We start from the raw sequence: 16,891 nt of genomic DNA, 5'->3' as shown, positions 1-16,891 counted from the left end.
AAGATTCTAACCTTGTCGATGCAAACCAATTCTTTCAAACCTTCCATAACAGACATTGCTTTCAGCACCTTTTCAACTTGAAAAATTATTAACATTTTTGTTTACTTAATGTGAAGGAATGCTGCTTAAGCTTAAAACAATTTCAATCTTTTTTTTCTGTCTTTATTTTTGGGATCTTATAATGGTTAGAAACTAAGGTTCTCCCTATATGCATTACCTACATTAAAAGAACACTTATGCTTCCAAATTATTATATCTTCATTTTTTTTATATTAAATAAAAAAAAATCAACATGTGCAAAAGCAACACTCATTGTGTTGAAGTTATGATGATATTAATTTATTAACTATTATCATTTATTCAAAATGGAAATAAAAATATACAAAAATTTGAATCTATTTAATAATAAATTTTTTGAAAATTAAGCATTCGCCCTTTACAAATCTATGTTGATTTTTTTAATTGAATATGTTGAGATGAAGCTTAAACTTAACTTCTACCGTAAGTTATATTCTTATTTGGTTTTAAAAAACTTTGTGTAATACATAAGAAGTGCTGTTTTATACATATACAAAAAATTAGAACAATTACAATTTTCAAAAATAGAAAACTTAAAAATAAAAATGTTAAGATGATCATATTAACAAATCTCTATATATAACAGCATGCATATACATACATATCAAGATCAAATCACCCATTTCTTTGAACTTAATTTCAGTTTTACTTATTTTCCCTTTAAAAAAAACATTCTAGGTAGTTCAAGTTTAGTTCTAGTTTAGGGAAAAGCACCTAAAATGTGCTTTTATTTGTCTATTTAGATAGGATTTCACTTGTTTTTATTAGATTTGATGTTGTTTATTAGTGATTTCAAGGCTATGAGTAAAAAGACAAGATTGGAACTAAAATGGATCAAAACGGTTCAATAATGCACAATTGAGACATATTGGGACCAAATGAATCAAGTAGGAAGAAAAGAGGAGAAAAACCAAGTTCGTAAAAAAAACAGGACGCATTTTCCAAAAGCGAATTAAGTGCTGTAGTAGGCAGTGAAACACTGGAACACTTACGAGAGTGCTACAGGACTGGGTGATCGAAAATCGTTCAAAGGCAAAATTCATCATAGAAACGTGGTTGGAAACCATATAACTCTTCTTTCCCCTTTATATTCTTGAATTAATTTTTATATTTTGATATGGTTCTGTCTATGGAAGTCGTGTTAGGCTAAATTTCTCGTAGTTTTAGGGGTTTAGGTTAATTGTTGAACACTTTGTTTCTTGAATGATAGTTTGCATTTATACTTTCTAGCATGACCGTTCTTAATGCTTTTGAATGTTTGATCAATATTTGAATGATTTCATGATTTAAATCTTTCGTTAGCACGTTGGATTTAGATTAGATCATGCATGCTAGACTATTGTTTGAACATACAAGAAGTAGTCGGATAACGGTAAAGATTGTTGATGAAGAATCTTAATGTCATGCTTCTTAATTTGGTTTCAAGAATTTAGTACTAGCATGAGAAAAGATTGTTTTCAAAAGATTCAATCTAGATAAAAGATTTCTCAATCGAAGTATTGTGTTAATTACTTCAAGAGTTCAAGCAATTGTGTTTAGTAATGTCTTTGATAAAATCTATTCCCTAAAACATCTCTAGGTTGATAATCTTCATATTTAATCACTTTTATTATTTTCCTTGTTTAATCTAGTTAGTTCTCCATCGAAGTCGGTCTCCTAAATAAAATTGGAATGATCTCTGAATAGCTAAAAGTATATCAATCTGATTCCCTAAGGATGATACTTGGTTTCTTCACCATTTTTATACTATAACTTGATACGTGCATTTGCATAACACCAAGCTTTTGATATCATTTAATCTTTTTGATGTTAAAAATTTAAATTTGATTTCTATATTTTTTTAAAACTTAACTATTCATGAAATCCTTCTTACACTTAAAAGCTCATATTTTTCCTCTAATTTGTAGCTAAGCCTTGCCCTAGTATAGCAAGCTAGTCAGCTAAAAAAATGGAACTAGTAGGAAAATATGTCATGTTGATAATAGTTGGCACAATTCTTGAAATTTGACCAAACTATAAAGATAACATTGAAATTTATAAAACTAAAAATAAACCTTAATTATAGTTAGTAAATTTGAAACTTTTAAAATTATATAAACGGAATTGAAATTTATCTAAAAGTAAATGCACCATATTTGTAAGTTAATTTTAGCAAAATAATAATAATAATAATAAAAGAAAAAAAGAAAAAAAAATCCTCTAGCAAAAGTGGGGGAAATTGTAGTTTAACTTCCCTTGTTTTATATAGAGAAGAAAAACTCCATTTTTACAATGATATAATATAGAAGTAGGTCGCAATTAGATGAAATCTTTTTGTTGAATGAATAATAATTTAAAATTAAGAATATATATATATATATATATATATATAGGATGATTACATTTGATGTAAGTGGTAGGCAAAATGAACCACCCTCTATTATTATATTATTTACATTTTACCATCCCACCTTTAGACAAAGGGAAAAAAACCCTCTTCATTTGATTTGGACTTCCCTTTAAACAATAATTCTTAATAATTAAACTTCATTTAATCAAGTAAACAATAGACAATAGATTCTCCATATATTTCAAATTTTAAAAATTAATTCATCAGAAATCTATTAGATGTATAATAAAAAAATTTAATGATTTATTAGACACCAAATTAAAAATATAATAATACTAAATTAGAAACTATTTAACGCTTCATTTAGAATTTTTTGTTACGATAAATACTATTTCAAAATCCTCAATTAGCTACTGTCAACATTATATCTAAATCCTCATTTGTTATGATATTTCATTATTTTCCTTGTTCCAAATGTGGGATTAAGATTTAATAGGAAATAAATTTAAAGTTATAAATAAGTAAATAAATAAAATAAAACAGGGAGAAAGAGAGAGAAATGGGTGAAGTGGTGTCTCCTTTTGAAATCAAATACAGAAATGTGATAGGATTAGGATTAGGATTAGGAATGGCCATTTATTTATAGTTATTCCCTTCCTCTCTGTCTCTCAAACCTAAAACTACTTTGTCACTGCAGAGTTTGAAGAATCATTCATTCCATTTCCACTCACACCTTCTTCTTCTCCTTCTCCTTCTCTCTTTCTTTCTCTTTCTCCTCTGTTACTGTGAAATGAGAGAGAATTCCACTCCATTGACACAGCTAAAGAATTGCTTTTGGTGTAAGATATTTCTTTCTTTTTCCCAACACAAACACATACACCATAATCCCATCAAACTAACTCTCAATTTCATCATTTAAACACTGTTTTCCCCCTTCTCAACCCGAATCATAAACACCCTCTTTCAATCTGATTCTATCTTCTTCTAATTTCCACTTCTTTCTTTTCTTTTTCCTTTTTGGATCAACACAACACAACACAACAATGTTGGGTCTCCGAGATGTTCTGTTTATAGCTCCCACGCCTTCTTCTCTTCACCAACAGACCCAAATCATATCTTCCGATCATCATCCATCTCTTCCTCTCCCCTCCTCTGCCGCTCTCGGCGTTAGCGTCGGCATTTTCCCCCTTCTCACTGCAACTCCATGTCTCCCTCCGCCGCAGCCCCTGCCTAATCAGACGGCTGACGATGTTACCGATCGTAGTCGAAGTTTGGAAAATCTGAAGAGAACCCAGGATTTTGGGTTTGGGAAAGGGGATTCGTTGATGGGCGGTGCCGGCAATAATGTCTCCGACGAACAAGTGAAAGGCGATGCCGGGGATGGGTCTATGGCAGTGTGTAGGGACTGTGGGAACAGAGCAAAAAAGGAGTGTGAGTATCGGAGGTGCAGGACTTGTTGCAAGGGACGTGGGAATCATTGCTCTACGCACGTGAAGAGCACGTGGGTGCCGGCGGCTCGCCGCCGTGAGCGGCAGATGTTGGTAGTGATGGACGGCGTCGCCACTGCTAGTGGCGACGGAGGGTCTTCTGGTTCTTCTTCTGCCGGTGCTAAAAGGCCTAGAGTTTTGATTCCTTCACAGAGTACCGCCGCCGCCGCCGCCGCTTCCACTTCCAATGCCACCACTCCCCGGAGCTTTGAAACAACCTCTAGCCATCAAGGTAAATCTCTCCTTCACTCTCTCTTTCCATTCTTCCATTTTTGTTTTCTTGTGTTTCTTAAATGAATTGAGAATCATGAGCAGCAATAATGACATGTTTGTTTACTCTGTTTCTCTCTGTGTAATGATTTGGTTACTGGTTACTGGTTACTTGTTTCTCGATGTACAATGTTAGATTATTATTGTTCGGTTTCAAATTTGTAAGACTTTTATAAGTAGTTTTGATTTTAGTTTATCTTTAAAAATCTTGCAGCAAATTTGCATATTTTGTTGAATTTATCAACTAAACATGTCCATAATACATATTCATTAGGTATGTTGTTGGAAAACTTACAAACCTTTCATGTTTCTTTCTCTGTTTTTCTCCAACAAGGAGGGAGTGGCTTGTATATATAAGTCTAATTTATGGCCGGTTGGAAATGACTTTTCGAGTGCTTAAAAGGAAGGTTTTCTAAGTGTTAAAAAAGGAGTTTTAAGTGTTTAAAAGTCATTCCAAACAGACAGTCGAGTGATCCAAGTGGACTGGATTCATTTTTCTTCTTCAAATATATTCTTACAGTTTTGTTAACAGTATCTTTTTCCTAAAACCACCTCTTAGAATTCTTATGACTTTGAAACCAGATGCAAGCTTCAAGAAGTCATTACCAGGGCACGTTCGGGCTCCAGCCGTGTTCAGGTGCCATAGGGTGACTGCCATTAACAGTGGTGAAGGTGAGTTAGCTTACCAAGCAACAGTCAACATTGGTGGTCATGTCTTCAAAGGCTTTCTCTATGATCAAGGAGCTGATGACAAAAATGCATTCCCATCTATTTCACACCTCCATTTGGATAGTGGTAACCACCACAGGGATTAGACATTTCTTCTCTTCTTTCTTTTCCAAATCTCCCTCTTTCACTCTCCTCCTCCTAATGACTCGGTCTCGGCCACTCGAAAAAAAATAGGATATCTCTGCTAGGTTTCAAAGGTCTGTTATGTCATCTATAAGTTCTATATAGTTGTTATCATGGTGGTAATGCAATGAATCTTGCACTGAATAGAACACAAAAGTGCATAGTTGTAATAGAATTTTTCTGTTCTATAGTTATTCTAGCCTTAAGCTAGGTTTAGTGTAAGATTTCTCAAGTTCAATGATAGTTGGATATTAATCTTCTGTATATTGCTAAGAAGATGTGTAACTTTCATTTATCCAAATATCTGCTGAAGCAAGCCAGCTTGTCCTATCTCATAGCAGCTGTATTATATGTTGGAATACAAGAGTTCAATCTCTTCTTTGCCTGTCTATCTCGAAAAGTTTTATGAAACGAATGAAATCGTTCATCTTTGAAAATAGAACATCGAGCATCTTCTTGTGAAATGGCACCATGGTGGAACAGGTAAGATGCATGTAATGCTTCCTCTTTCTACATTCCTATCTTCTTGTCTTCATCTGAGAACATTTCCACTGATTTGGATCTTTTCCAATTATGAGAGGGGATTCAATAAATGGAAGTCATTTATTTGATTGAGACGACTTCGAAGGTGAATATGTAGCAAGAACCAGAATAAGTAAAGTCAGACCCCACACGATCAATATAAGCAGAAGATGAAAGTAAGTGAAATGTAGCTCCTTTTCATCACATTTTTAGCAAAAGAAAGCAGGGCAATGGAGATGAACACTAAAAACTGAAAAGTGGGAAGGAAGAGCAAAGCTGTGTAAGAATTACCAAAACTTGAAAAGAGTTGAAAAAGAAGAAACAGAAAAGGACGAATGAAAACAGTAGCATTTGGGGTCAGCTGTTAAAGAGATTTGCATCCCAGATGAAGTTGGAAGTGGAAGCAAAGCTTTAACAAAAAGGTATGCATTAAAAGAGATGAAGAAAATGAATAGGCTCACAAAGCTGAGAATCCCTCCCACACCCTTATTGTCTTTCCATGTAGGAATTGTTGGCATGGCCCCTCATTGTAGCAACTAGCAAGTGTAGGAGATTGAATTAAACTACATACCATATCATTGCAAATGGGGAAAGAGATGTGACAAGGGTAGTGGTATGGCAAAAAGCTACATTTTAAGGTAAAGACTATGGGGGTTTCAACTTATTAGATATATGCTGGGAGGAATGAAAGACCAAACTGAACTCATTTTTCATATTTGACATAATCCTTCTTAACATATACATTTGTCTAGGTTGTATATTCATACATTACAAAAACTCATATGATTTAACATAATTATATGAGAACATGCACTCCTCTGGGTATATATCACATCAAAAAGACAACTTCTCTTGTTAGATGTGCTGCTAAGCATTTTTCATATGTTTTACTTCAAAATATCATCCACGGTTGTTTTGTATGTTTCTTAAAAACATTTGAAGAGGGGGTTTTCTTTTTTTTTTGTTCCAGCAAAAAATGTGTCACTTTACATCTCTTAAATTATTCTAACAAAACACACAAATTGAGTGTAGGTTGTCTCCCTTCTTCATAACCTAACCCCTCTTCAGTTCTTTTCAAAATTAGGTCTTTTTCCTCTCTCTCTCTCCATGTGAGCTAAGATGGAAGGGGGGCCTCCCCTACTCACTCAATTACTCTTATTTACTTTTCCTTTTCTTTTTCATAGACTCTTTGTGAGGACAGATCAGAACATTTTTTTAAAGTAAGAAATTAAAGATAACTGTTTTTCTTTATATATATATATATATATTATAAAAAGGACTAGCCTATGGAAGAATGTGAAAAGAGAAAAGACAACCATTCTAAGAAATTCAATGTATAGCCAAATGTTTGAAAGTCATGGGTTTAATGAAAAAAAAATTAGGGTCGGATTTCATATAAACATTTAATATCTTTGTTTATTTCGCAGGATTTTACTTTTTAGAATCGAAAATATTATCTAGGGAATTTTAAAACCCATGATTTTTTAGTACCCTCCATACTTAATTTTTATACCGAGACATGAATAGAGTCTGATTAATTAATAAATTAATATCAATTAATCATTACTATTAATTTAGTTGATTTTAACTATTAATATAGTATTTAGACTTAAAATTTTAAATAATACATTTACCATTATAATATTATATTAACTATTTGGTATAAAATTTTATTATGAATTATTAATATTCTAATTAATTTATATTATTTTATTTTTATTAATTAAATAAAATAATTTAAATAATGTTTAATTAAAAATTTTATTTATTTATATTTTAAGTGATTAAATAATTAATCAATATAACAAGGAAAATTATTTTAAAAGACAAAACTATTGAAAAAATTTACAAATAGTAGTAAAATATCACTGCCTATCTGTGATATATCGCGATAGACTACTATCTATATTTATCATGACACGATAGACACAAATACTAGTCTATTGTGCTCTATCCCAAATAAACAGTGAAATTTTGCTATATTTGTAAATATTTTTATTCATTTTTCTCAACCCTTGTGAAAATATATTAAATAATTAAATTTTAATTATGACTACATTACTTGTTCTCTTATATTTGATAAAATAATTATTTAATTTTGGTTTCTATCTACAATATTGGTAAATCAAACACATTTAATTTTCAGACATTAATTATCCTAGACATTTAAATTCCACACATTTAATATCCATACCCATGAAACAATATCTACGATCCAAACGATCCTTTAGAGGGAATTAATCAATTCATGGTGACCATTTAACTATGATTTAATATCCTACGAGTTTTCTTGACACCCAAATGTTGTAAGATTAGGTAAATTGTTCTATGATATAAGTCGAGATGCGTGTAAGCTGACTTGGACACTCGCAAATAAAAAAAAACTTATGATATAGTTACCTTCCTTAGTTAAAAAAATAAATAAGGATAAAGGCTAAATATTCGATGGCATTGTGTACAACTTAGTTTTTTAGTACTTTATTTTACTTGCATTGAAAAAGTATCCCATCATTGCTTTTTAAAAAAGAAAACTATTACCCTAAATATCTAAATCAACTATTCCCTAACCCAATAGAAAAGAAAAGTATGTTCAGTATACATATATAGAAAAGAAAAGTTGAAGTGAAACGAAGAACAGGTTTGAAATGCCTTACCCTAAATAATAATGTTATTTTAAGAAGAATGGAACTTTTTAAAAAAGAATTTTGGTAAGGTGAAGTATAAGTAGTGATTCAAGTGCATAATAACAACATAAACCTAAGCTATGATAATCTCCTGAGAGTTTGAACCCAAAATGAAGTAAAAAAAGATAAAGGAAAGGGCATGATAACATTATAAACACAGAATAATGTAAAGATGAAGGGTGGAGAAGGAAATAAATGTAGTTATCTTTACCATTGTGAAGGCTTTTTCAGGCTTGAGACAAGAGAATGAATACAAAAAAGAAGAAGAGAAAAGAATAGAAATCAAGTTACAACTTAGTAACAGTTGGGTCTTCAGCCTTTTAGTTAATAAATAAATTTACAAATTAGTAACACTTGGGTGAGGTGATGGTAACAACTCTCATCTATAACTTTCTAAATCATATCACAATTTTCTAATAACTCTACTTAGAAAGAAAAATACAATGCATAAGTGGCAAAGCTCTACATGGTTACCTTAATTTTATACATCAAATGGTTGCTCTTTCTTTCTTTTTTCCGTGGCCAAACGCTACGACTCTATCAAAAACTGATACCATTTCTCACAACGGACCGACTGTACAAGGATGGCCACTGTCTGCAAGTTTTGATGAATTGGGTCAGTATAACAACTTCAAGTGTCTTCTACAAAAATTCTGAAGATGAAATCTCGAAAGCGTTTCGAATATTGCTTTGGATCAACAGCAGATATTGACGATGGATCGTATTGAAACGATTTATAAGCATGCTCGAGTTTCTTGCTGATATCATAGTCTTGTAGTATGTCGATTATACCAAAGAAAATGATCACATCATACAACTCCCCAGTGGGTTCTCCTACTAGCTGGGCTTCAGGTTCTCCCCGTCTCACCGTCCGTTCTGCCCGTGCTGGCATATTGATGCCTAGACTAATGGAAGCCCACCTGAATATGTAAATGGTCATACTTCAAAATAATGATTGCCAGAGAATGTCAGCAGCAAATAATTCGAGTGAATTCAAGTTTGTTATGTTAGAAAGCTAATAAACAATTAGAATGGAAGAAAATCAGGCTTTCCTCTTGAGCATTTCATTGGAAAAGCTAACATGGAAAAGCAAAGTACACGTGTTTTATCAGCAAAATATCAAAAACAAGCACAGAAAGTTGAATTTCTCGCTATATTAAGCGGCAGCACGAGAAGGTTCTTGAAAGATCTCAGTAATTGAATATCAATAGTTCATGAGTTCATTCTACCTGGCAGAGTCTTGTGCCTTGTCTGCTCTTAACTGACCATCTGCTTCGTAATCAGTATCTCTACTTCCTAAAATATACATTTTCAAATATCAAATGCTTTTCGCTGAAACTATGATTTGGAATAAGAAACTCAAGACACTTTAAAATAATCAAATGAACAGTAGAAACCTGAATGATGGCTCTCGGGTGTGCTCGCTTCCCGATACGAAGTTTCTTGGAAGTGAAGACCAACTAATAGACTGTAGTCCATGATTCTCTCCTGTTCAAGAAAGTCACAATCCTTGTCTACTTGTCTGCATTGAGGAAAAACCAACGAGAGGTGTAAACTGAGAAACCATTAAATAGAATATTGACCCATAATATTTGTGTGTGGCCACTGTTTTTTTCTCCTTCCATTCCTATTAATGAGAATTGTATTCTCTTTCAGTAAAGAACTATCGAATATGTGATATGAAACCTAGTTAAATGTAGAGATTTTTTACTTTCTTTTGAGAAGAGTGACCAACAAAATAGTGTTACAATTTTCAACTTAGCTCCAAGTATGAGTTCAGATGCAGATTCAATTGATGAGTGCAGGTCATGGATCAGGGAGCAAAGGAATGATACAATTTTTTTTGTCATGAAAAGAAATGAGTAGCAAACTGGTAAGGAAAAATGTTTACGAAATTTTACCTACAAAATTCTTGGAACCAAATCTTCTGCAACCGGAATATATAATTAAGGTCAAGATCTTTAAGGGTGGTTGTTCCATCTATTTCCGCCTCTGGTTTATCAGTTATACGGCCGTGGGAAGAACCTTTCAGGTCAAAACGCCTGTGGATGGTATACTCGGAGCAAAACAGATTTCCCATTATGACAAATCGCACCTGTAAATCAAGAAAATCCGTGAACCAAAGGATCCGTGGCAACCATTGTAATGCTTTAGTATCCTTTTATACCTTCTTCTGTGAAGTCCCAGTTAATCTCACACAATGAAGACCGTAAAATTTGGTAACGAGAGTATTTTCGAAGGACCGAACATGCTTATAGTAGGCTGGAAGCATCCTCAAGAGAACCTGCATGTATCTTGGCCTGTTCAGATTGGAATATATTCAACTCACAGAAATGCATACATGTACTAGAGGAAATTAGGAAAGCCTAGGATAGATGCAACAGCCAGCAACTGAAACACAGAAGTATACAACAGAATCGAACTTTCAATAATGGCATAAAGATTGTCAGAAAGTACTGAAACTCAACAAGGTAACCAAAACATTAAGGAGCTCATTAAGACTGGGGAACCTAAGCTAATCATGCAAGAACAAATTCAGGGAAGAGATCAGAAGTTCTAAAATTCCAAAGGATGTAGAAACTTTGCTTATGTAGGATAGCTTATAATTTTAAGCATAGATACGCTAACAAGGAATCCCAATTTGAGACAGCTGAGAGAGAAGACAGGACTAACTTTCACTTCAGCCTTCTTCATGGTTTTAATCATGTATCTGTCATCATGGGTTAAATAAAAGAAACTCCCACTTTTTCCAGGGGAGGAGAGTTCTCGAAGAGCATCGTTTCCACATATAGATAGCATGTAATCTGCTGGGTCCACCTTGAACAGTTTCCTAAGAGTCCTGAAATTACAAATTTGATGAACTAATAAGACTGCCATATTCCAATACAAAAATCATGACAATGAAATCGAAGAGTTTCATCTGCCATTCACTAAGAATTAAGATGTTATGATCCAGCAATAAAGCTTGCTCTCCTACTCTGATTAGAATGAATATCAGTCTCAAAATGTTCCTTCCATTTCAATTATTTAAGGGATCACATAGCTGATTGAGCAAAATGTCTAGCATATTAAGCCAGGCAGCGATTAACAAAAGGCAGATTGCGAAAATTGTACACTTAACCACTGACCTGAAGACAACAGGACAGTAGTCCTTCCATCTGAAGTCAGAAGATTGATGAGGTGGTGTATACTTGGATCCTTCCGGTGGAAATTTTGTCCAAACTTTCTCCTTAGGATCGAAAGCTGAAGACTTCAGATCAAGGGAAGTTGCTGGAGCAGGCCTCCCAACAGAATGCCTGTGCTATGGAACAAAAAAATCACTAAGTTGAAACGAAGACAATGGCTATTAAATACACATTTCTCATGTATTTAAACATGAAGTCTCATTGTGGTAGAGGTAGCTTCGAACTTCAGGTTCCATATCATTGATACAAATAAATGTGCCCCATGATTTTACCTATAGAGTAAAGTTCTTGCTCTGTCATTCGTTCTAAACTTTTTTAACAGAATCATTGTAATAGTCTACATGTGTAACTCAGATCATTCTGCTCAAATCACCACAGCAGAAAAGAGAGAGAGATAATTTCATTAGAACAACTCACTTTCTCAAGCCCTCAAGTGTAGTTAATATAACCTCATTCGAATTCCATCTACCAATTCCAAATTTTAGAAGTCCAATAACTGACACAAACTTACAGGCCTCTTCATCGGAGTAACAAGGCAAAACTCTAAAATCCAGTTGAGGGAGCAAAAAAGGAGCAATAAGGTTACACTACAGCATAAGTCAAAGGAAAGAATTCTTAAATCATTTATACCTGATCCCCAGCTGCAGATTTAGCATGAGCTCATAGTTCTTGTGTCCCTTTGATATTGTAACGCCCTGTCTCTTTGCTGGCTGAAATCTCAAATTTGGTTGTCTTTTCCCTTTGCTATCCAAATCTTGGAGCAGATGAGTTCCTTTCCCATTTCTGGAACTTGCTTCATTTGAACCATCATTCAATGATTCAAAACTAGAATTGCTGACTTTGCCATCAACCGATGTTCTTCTCAATCTCCTGTTCCCATCATTCCCTTTCTTCGAAACTGTTTGCTTTTGCGACGAGTCAAGGTCAAGGCCCGACCAAGTAATCATCTTCTGCGAGGGATAGATCAAAATCCTTTCCCCTGCACAAAGTACAAAATCATTCAAATACTCTGCAAAAATCTCTTGAGGATCCGAGCTCATCTCAGTCTCAGAAGAATCAGACGGATAAAAAGTCCCAGTCTGCTCTGTAGGATCCTTACTCCAAACACCAACATAACAACTCCCATCAGCCCATCTAAAAGTTCCATTCCCTCTAGGCAACCCATCTTCCCAACAGCCATCATACCGATTCCCATTGTTCCAAATCATAGTCCCATTGCCATTGATCTTCCCATTCTTCCACTGTCCAATGTAATGATTCTCATTCTTCCATTGATATCTCCCCTGTCCATCCTGAAACCCTCTACGCCATTCCCCCTCATAATAATCCCCATTGGCATAGTTTTGTGTGCCTTGTCCATGTTTCAAATTCATGACCCAACAACCCCTATAGGTATCCCCAGATGAACCAGTGTAAGTACCTTTGCCATCCATGTAGCCGCTTTTGAAATCCCCTTCATAAGTAGCCCCAGAAGGCCAGCTGAATTTGCCCTTCCCTAAGGTCTTCCCCTTGTACCATTCACCAACATACATACACCCATCGGTCCAAAGGTACTTTCCATGGCCATGGGGCATGTTGTCCATCCATTGCCCTGTGTAGAAATCGCCATTGGGGATCGCTTTCTCGGCGTGATGGAGTTCGCCAGGGCCAGGCTCGTCGTCGGCTGGGGCAACGGACATTGCTGCAAATATGCTATTGGCCCTCTTCTTCGCTGAGTTTTGTGTTTTTCTCACAGTTGCTTCCCAAGCCTTCACGATTCCAGCGTATTCCTTGTACATTATCACTCTGAAACTCCTCTCCCTTCACCCCTTTCTCTCTTTTGATGTATTTTCTTCTCTTTTTATGTCTTTTCTTCCCTCCTTTCCTCACTCTCTTCCCCCATTTTCACCTGAATTCGACAAAACCCAGATCACAAAATATCTTTCTAATCGATTTCTTTGCCTCTATACCAATAGAAGAATCTCCAAAACCACGAAAAGGGGGAAATGGGGCAACGAAATCCCGTGTTTCTGTAACAGAAACTCGGAAAGAGAGAGCAATGGAGGGAATCAGACGAAGGGGAAATACATAAAATTGCCCTTTGTTCTTTTGTGAAATGAGAAAAGGGCAATCCCCCCCCAAAAAAAAAAACAACTGTGATCGTTCTAGTTTTGAGGTTCTATCATGATTCTATGAAATGGGTACCATTCAGATTATGGAAAATCAAAAGGAAAAAAATTTCAAAATTAAAAAAGAAAAGGGGATAAACAAAGAACGAAGCTGTTTTGATTGATGAGGAAAGCAAAAGGTTGTTTGGTACCAATGACTAAACTTTTTTTCTTTGTTTCTGTAATTATTATTTTTTTAATTATCATTTTTTAAAATTATTATTATTTTTTATTTTACGTTTTTTTACTTTTTTTTTTTTTTTTAATTTAGAATTGTTCGGACCAAGAAATNTTACTTTTTTTTTTTTTTTTTAATTTAGAATTGTTCGGACCAAGAAATTCAACCTCATTTCAATTGTTTCCCGAATTTGGTTCCTAAAACAACTAAAAAACCAAACATTTGGAGGGACGAGAGAGCTGCCGAGGATTTTATGTTTTGCTGTTTTTTTTCTTTTTCTTTTTTCTTTTCTTTTTTTGCCCATTTTTGTCTTTCCCCTCTCTATAGATTTCTCTTCCATTTTTTTTTCACTAATCTGTTGAATTGGATAGACATCAATCTTTTTCCATTATATGCCCTCATTATTTTCTTAAAATTCCAACCATACCCCTTCCATTTTGTTTGATTAAATTTGATTTCATTTACCTCTTCATAAATTTACAGACAGATATATTGATCACTCTTCTAAAAGTTGATGATTGAATACTTCACTCATATATTATTAAAAAAATCAAGTTTTTCTTATATCTACATTAGACATAATTGGTTGAAATTAAATTAAAACTAACGTGTATTTGTTGATTTTTTTAAAAGACAAAATCTTGATCAATGATTAAGAAAAAAATCATATTGAAATAATATAAATGATGATAAGGAAATTCATAACCCAGAAAAAATTGTGTTTATTAACTTGATTAAACCCACTAAATTATTGTAATAGTAGTACTCCCAAAAAAATCATGAGACAAAATATATATGTCGATAAGATATTGTCAACAATGGATTTAATTAATAAAGTGATTAATTAAGAAAAAAAATTAGTCAGACGTGCAGCCTACTTTGTTAATGGAAATGAGGTCAAAGCCCAGAAAGGCCCACTCCACCCCTCCCAATAAAATGGGAAAAACTATGAAGGTGGGGCCAAGAATTGAGTTAGGGTTTAGTGGCTTTAAAAGTTGACACTTGTCCTATTATGAAGCAAAAGTTACTCATCATCATGAATGCATCATGATGGTGATGATGGTGATGGATCATACATCTAAAAAAAAAATTGTTTCTTTTTTTCTTTTCCTCCCAATCTAACTTGGACATAATCCTTGGGTATTGTGTTAACTTGACCTTGGATTTTGTTTAATTTCAATTTATTATTTGAGTAGTGGTTTCTTCTCATTCATGATTATTGATATTTGAAACCAATAGTCTTGAGATTTTGACCAAATTCTAAATAGATAAAGAAGAATATTTCTCTTTTTCTTTTCATGATATTACAAATTTATGATTTTGCTTCGTAATTATTCATTTATTTTAAATCAAAAAATTGTTGAAAATATTTATAAATAATAGTAAAATATCACAATCTATCTACGAAAAATTGCAGTAAACTACTATTTCTGTCTATTTCTTATTATATGAGAAATTGAACAACAAAGTTTCCAACATTACAATCTTAAAGATATAATTTCTCACTTGAACAAAAAACAAAACCAATAATTATTCTCGACCTTCAAAGAGAAATAAATACAATAAAGGAAGAAATTTCTAGCATTAAAAAAGAAAATTCTCAAATAAAATTCGAACTCTTATCACTTCAAACTCAACAAATAATTGATCAATCTTCCACTTCTAAAAATCCTGAAAACATAGAAACTGATAACAAAGTCGATAAAATTTCACATGAATCGTTTATCAATTTTATTAATAAAGTTCAAATACAAATATGGTACTCTATTATTAATTTTGTCATAAATAAGAAATACTATTTAACTTCTAAATGGAAAACTATGAATCTTAAAAGATGCATAACTTCTACAATCCTCTCTTAGAAGAAATTAAATTTCGAAAGAATAATGATCAAGAAGTAATAGCTTCACCTTTAAAGATGATAGATGTACCTGAAATTGGAACAAAAGTATCAACATTAAAAGATATTAAAAATATACGATTACAAAATAATTATTCTAATAAAATTTTACATACAATATCCAACCAAGTAGAAAGAATAGAATCCAAACTTGAATCTCAACATTATCCTATAAAATAACAACCTCAACTAATTGATAAGACAAAACCTTTGTTTAAACAAATAGACACATATAGTAGTCTATCGCAGATAGACGGTGAAATTTTACTATATTTGTAAATATTTTGGTTTATTTTCCTATATTTGAAAACAACCCTATTCATATTGATCCATAAAAAAGGAAAATGGTTATTCTAAATATAGTTTAATTGGTTATGACATATATATCTTTAAAAAAAAAAAAGTTAGATATTCGAATCTTCCACAATCTAATTTTTTTCACACGATTTAATGGCATAGTTTAAATTTCATTTTATATTGTAATCATATGGGAAGTTCCATTGGCCCACATTTGATAAAATTGAGATTGAATTTGTGATGAGGTATTTCAAATACTCACCTATAACCAAAAGATTATTTTTTTCTTAGGTTAAAAAAACGAAGTAAAAATGTAAGTGATGATCGAGAATGTCTATCGCGGTTGTGTTATAGTTTTGCCTATTAATTTATCAACATGCATTTTTCACATTAATATTCTTTAGTTTTCTTGTTTTAATTATTTATTACCAGCAATTATATGCATCAATTTATTTTAGAATATCTTTTGTAGATCTAAATAAAGCGTTTAAATTATTTATGAAAATTATGTTATGAAAGTTTTAATGTCCTCTAAAGCTTCTTCTCTCAAGTCATTACAAAAATCATATTTATTTATTTTAAAACTGGTTTTTAACGTGGTTTGTGATTTAGATCATATTCATTTTAATTTCTTAAGGTTCAAGTTATCTTGTATGGTTTCTAAACAATTATATCCAAAATAAAGAAAACGTTTTCCATTTATTATTCCCATTAATTTTCAATGCAATATTTAGTGGAAGCTCGATATAAATATGTATTTTTGTTCATTTTTACACATGGTCAATATGCGTGTCCATTGTTTAAATTAGGGTTTAAAATTACATGTACTATGTTAGATATGGATTTCTCAACAAAATTAACAATAGACGCGTTGTTAATAGTATACTAAAAAAACATTGTTAATATAAAATTAAGTTCTCATTTAGTAATTATTTCGTTTTTTACTTTTGGTTTTTGAAAAT

The 16,891-nt window shown here is 32.7% G+C and overlaps 2 protein-coding genes across 2 annotated transcripts; one reads left to right on the top strand and one right to left on the bottom strand.

The window, feature by feature from the left end:
* The first annotated feature begins 3,031 nt into the window (after nucleotides 1-3,031).
* LOC120081803 (protein LATERAL ROOT PRIMORDIUM 1) lies at nucleotides 3,032-5,401 on the top strand. Its single transcript, XM_039036971.1, has 2 exons — nucleotides 3,032-4,126; nucleotides 4,747-5,401. The coding sequence occupies exons 1-2, from the start codon at nucleotides 3,451-3,453 to the stop codon at nucleotides 4,977-4,979; spliced, it is 909 nt and encodes a 302-aa protein (XP_038892899.1). The 5' UTR covers nucleotides 3,032-3,450; the 3' UTR covers nucleotides 4,980-5,401.
* A 3,094-nt stretch (nucleotides 5,402-8,495) lies between these two features.
* On the bottom strand, nucleotides 8,496-13,705 carry LOC120082102 (phosphatidylinositol 4-phosphate 5-kinase 6-like). The gene is made up of 8 exons (XM_039037329.1): nucleotides 12,038-13,705; nucleotides 11,351-11,518; nucleotides 10,896-11,061; nucleotides 10,390-10,506; nucleotides 10,124-10,317; nucleotides 9,620-9,744; nucleotides 9,452-9,518; nucleotides 8,496-9,142 (listed from the first exon to the last, which is right to left on the bottom strand). Exons 1-8 carry the CDS (start codon nucleotides 13,183-13,185, stop codon nucleotides 8,854-8,856), a joined length of 2,274 nt encoding a protein of 757 aa, XP_038893257.1. The 5' UTR covers nucleotides 13,186-13,705; the 3' UTR covers nucleotides 8,496-8,853.
* Between the last annotated feature and the right edge of the window lie 3,186 nt (nucleotides 13,706-16,891).

This window comes from Benincasa hispida, chromosome 7 (genome assembly GCF_009727055.1).
Source record: "Benincasa hispida cultivar B227 chromosome 7, ASM972705v1, whole genome shotgun sequence".
Lineage (NCBI taxonomy): Eukaryota > Viridiplantae > Streptophyta > Magnoliopsida > Cucurbitales > Cucurbitaceae > Benincasa > Benincasa hispida.
The sequence above is the reverse complement of the archived record's forward strand: the minus strand, read 5'-3'. Positions and strand labels throughout refer to the sequence as shown.

Coding starts and splice junctions, on each gene's coding strand:
- LOC120081803 (XM_039036971.1), top strand. CDS start 3,451: ATGTTGGGTCTCCGAGATGTTCTGTTTATAGCTCCCACGCCTTCTTCT. Junction 4,127..4,746: donor AACAACCTCTAGCCATCAAG/GTAAATCTCTCC, acceptor CTTTGAAACCAG/ATGCAAGCTTCAAGAAGTCA.
- LOC120082102 (XM_039037329.1), bottom strand. CDS start 13,185: ATGTACAAGGAATACGCTGGAATCGTGAAGGCTTGGGAAGCAACTGTG. Junction 10,507..10,895: donor TGAAGAAGGCTGAAGTGAAA/GTTAGTCCTGTC, acceptor AGATACATGCAG/GTTCTCTTGAGGATGCTTCC. Junction 9,519..9,619: donor ACCCGAGAGCCATCATTCAG/GTTTCTACTGTT, acceptor TGTATATTTTAG/GAAGTAGAGATACTGATTAC.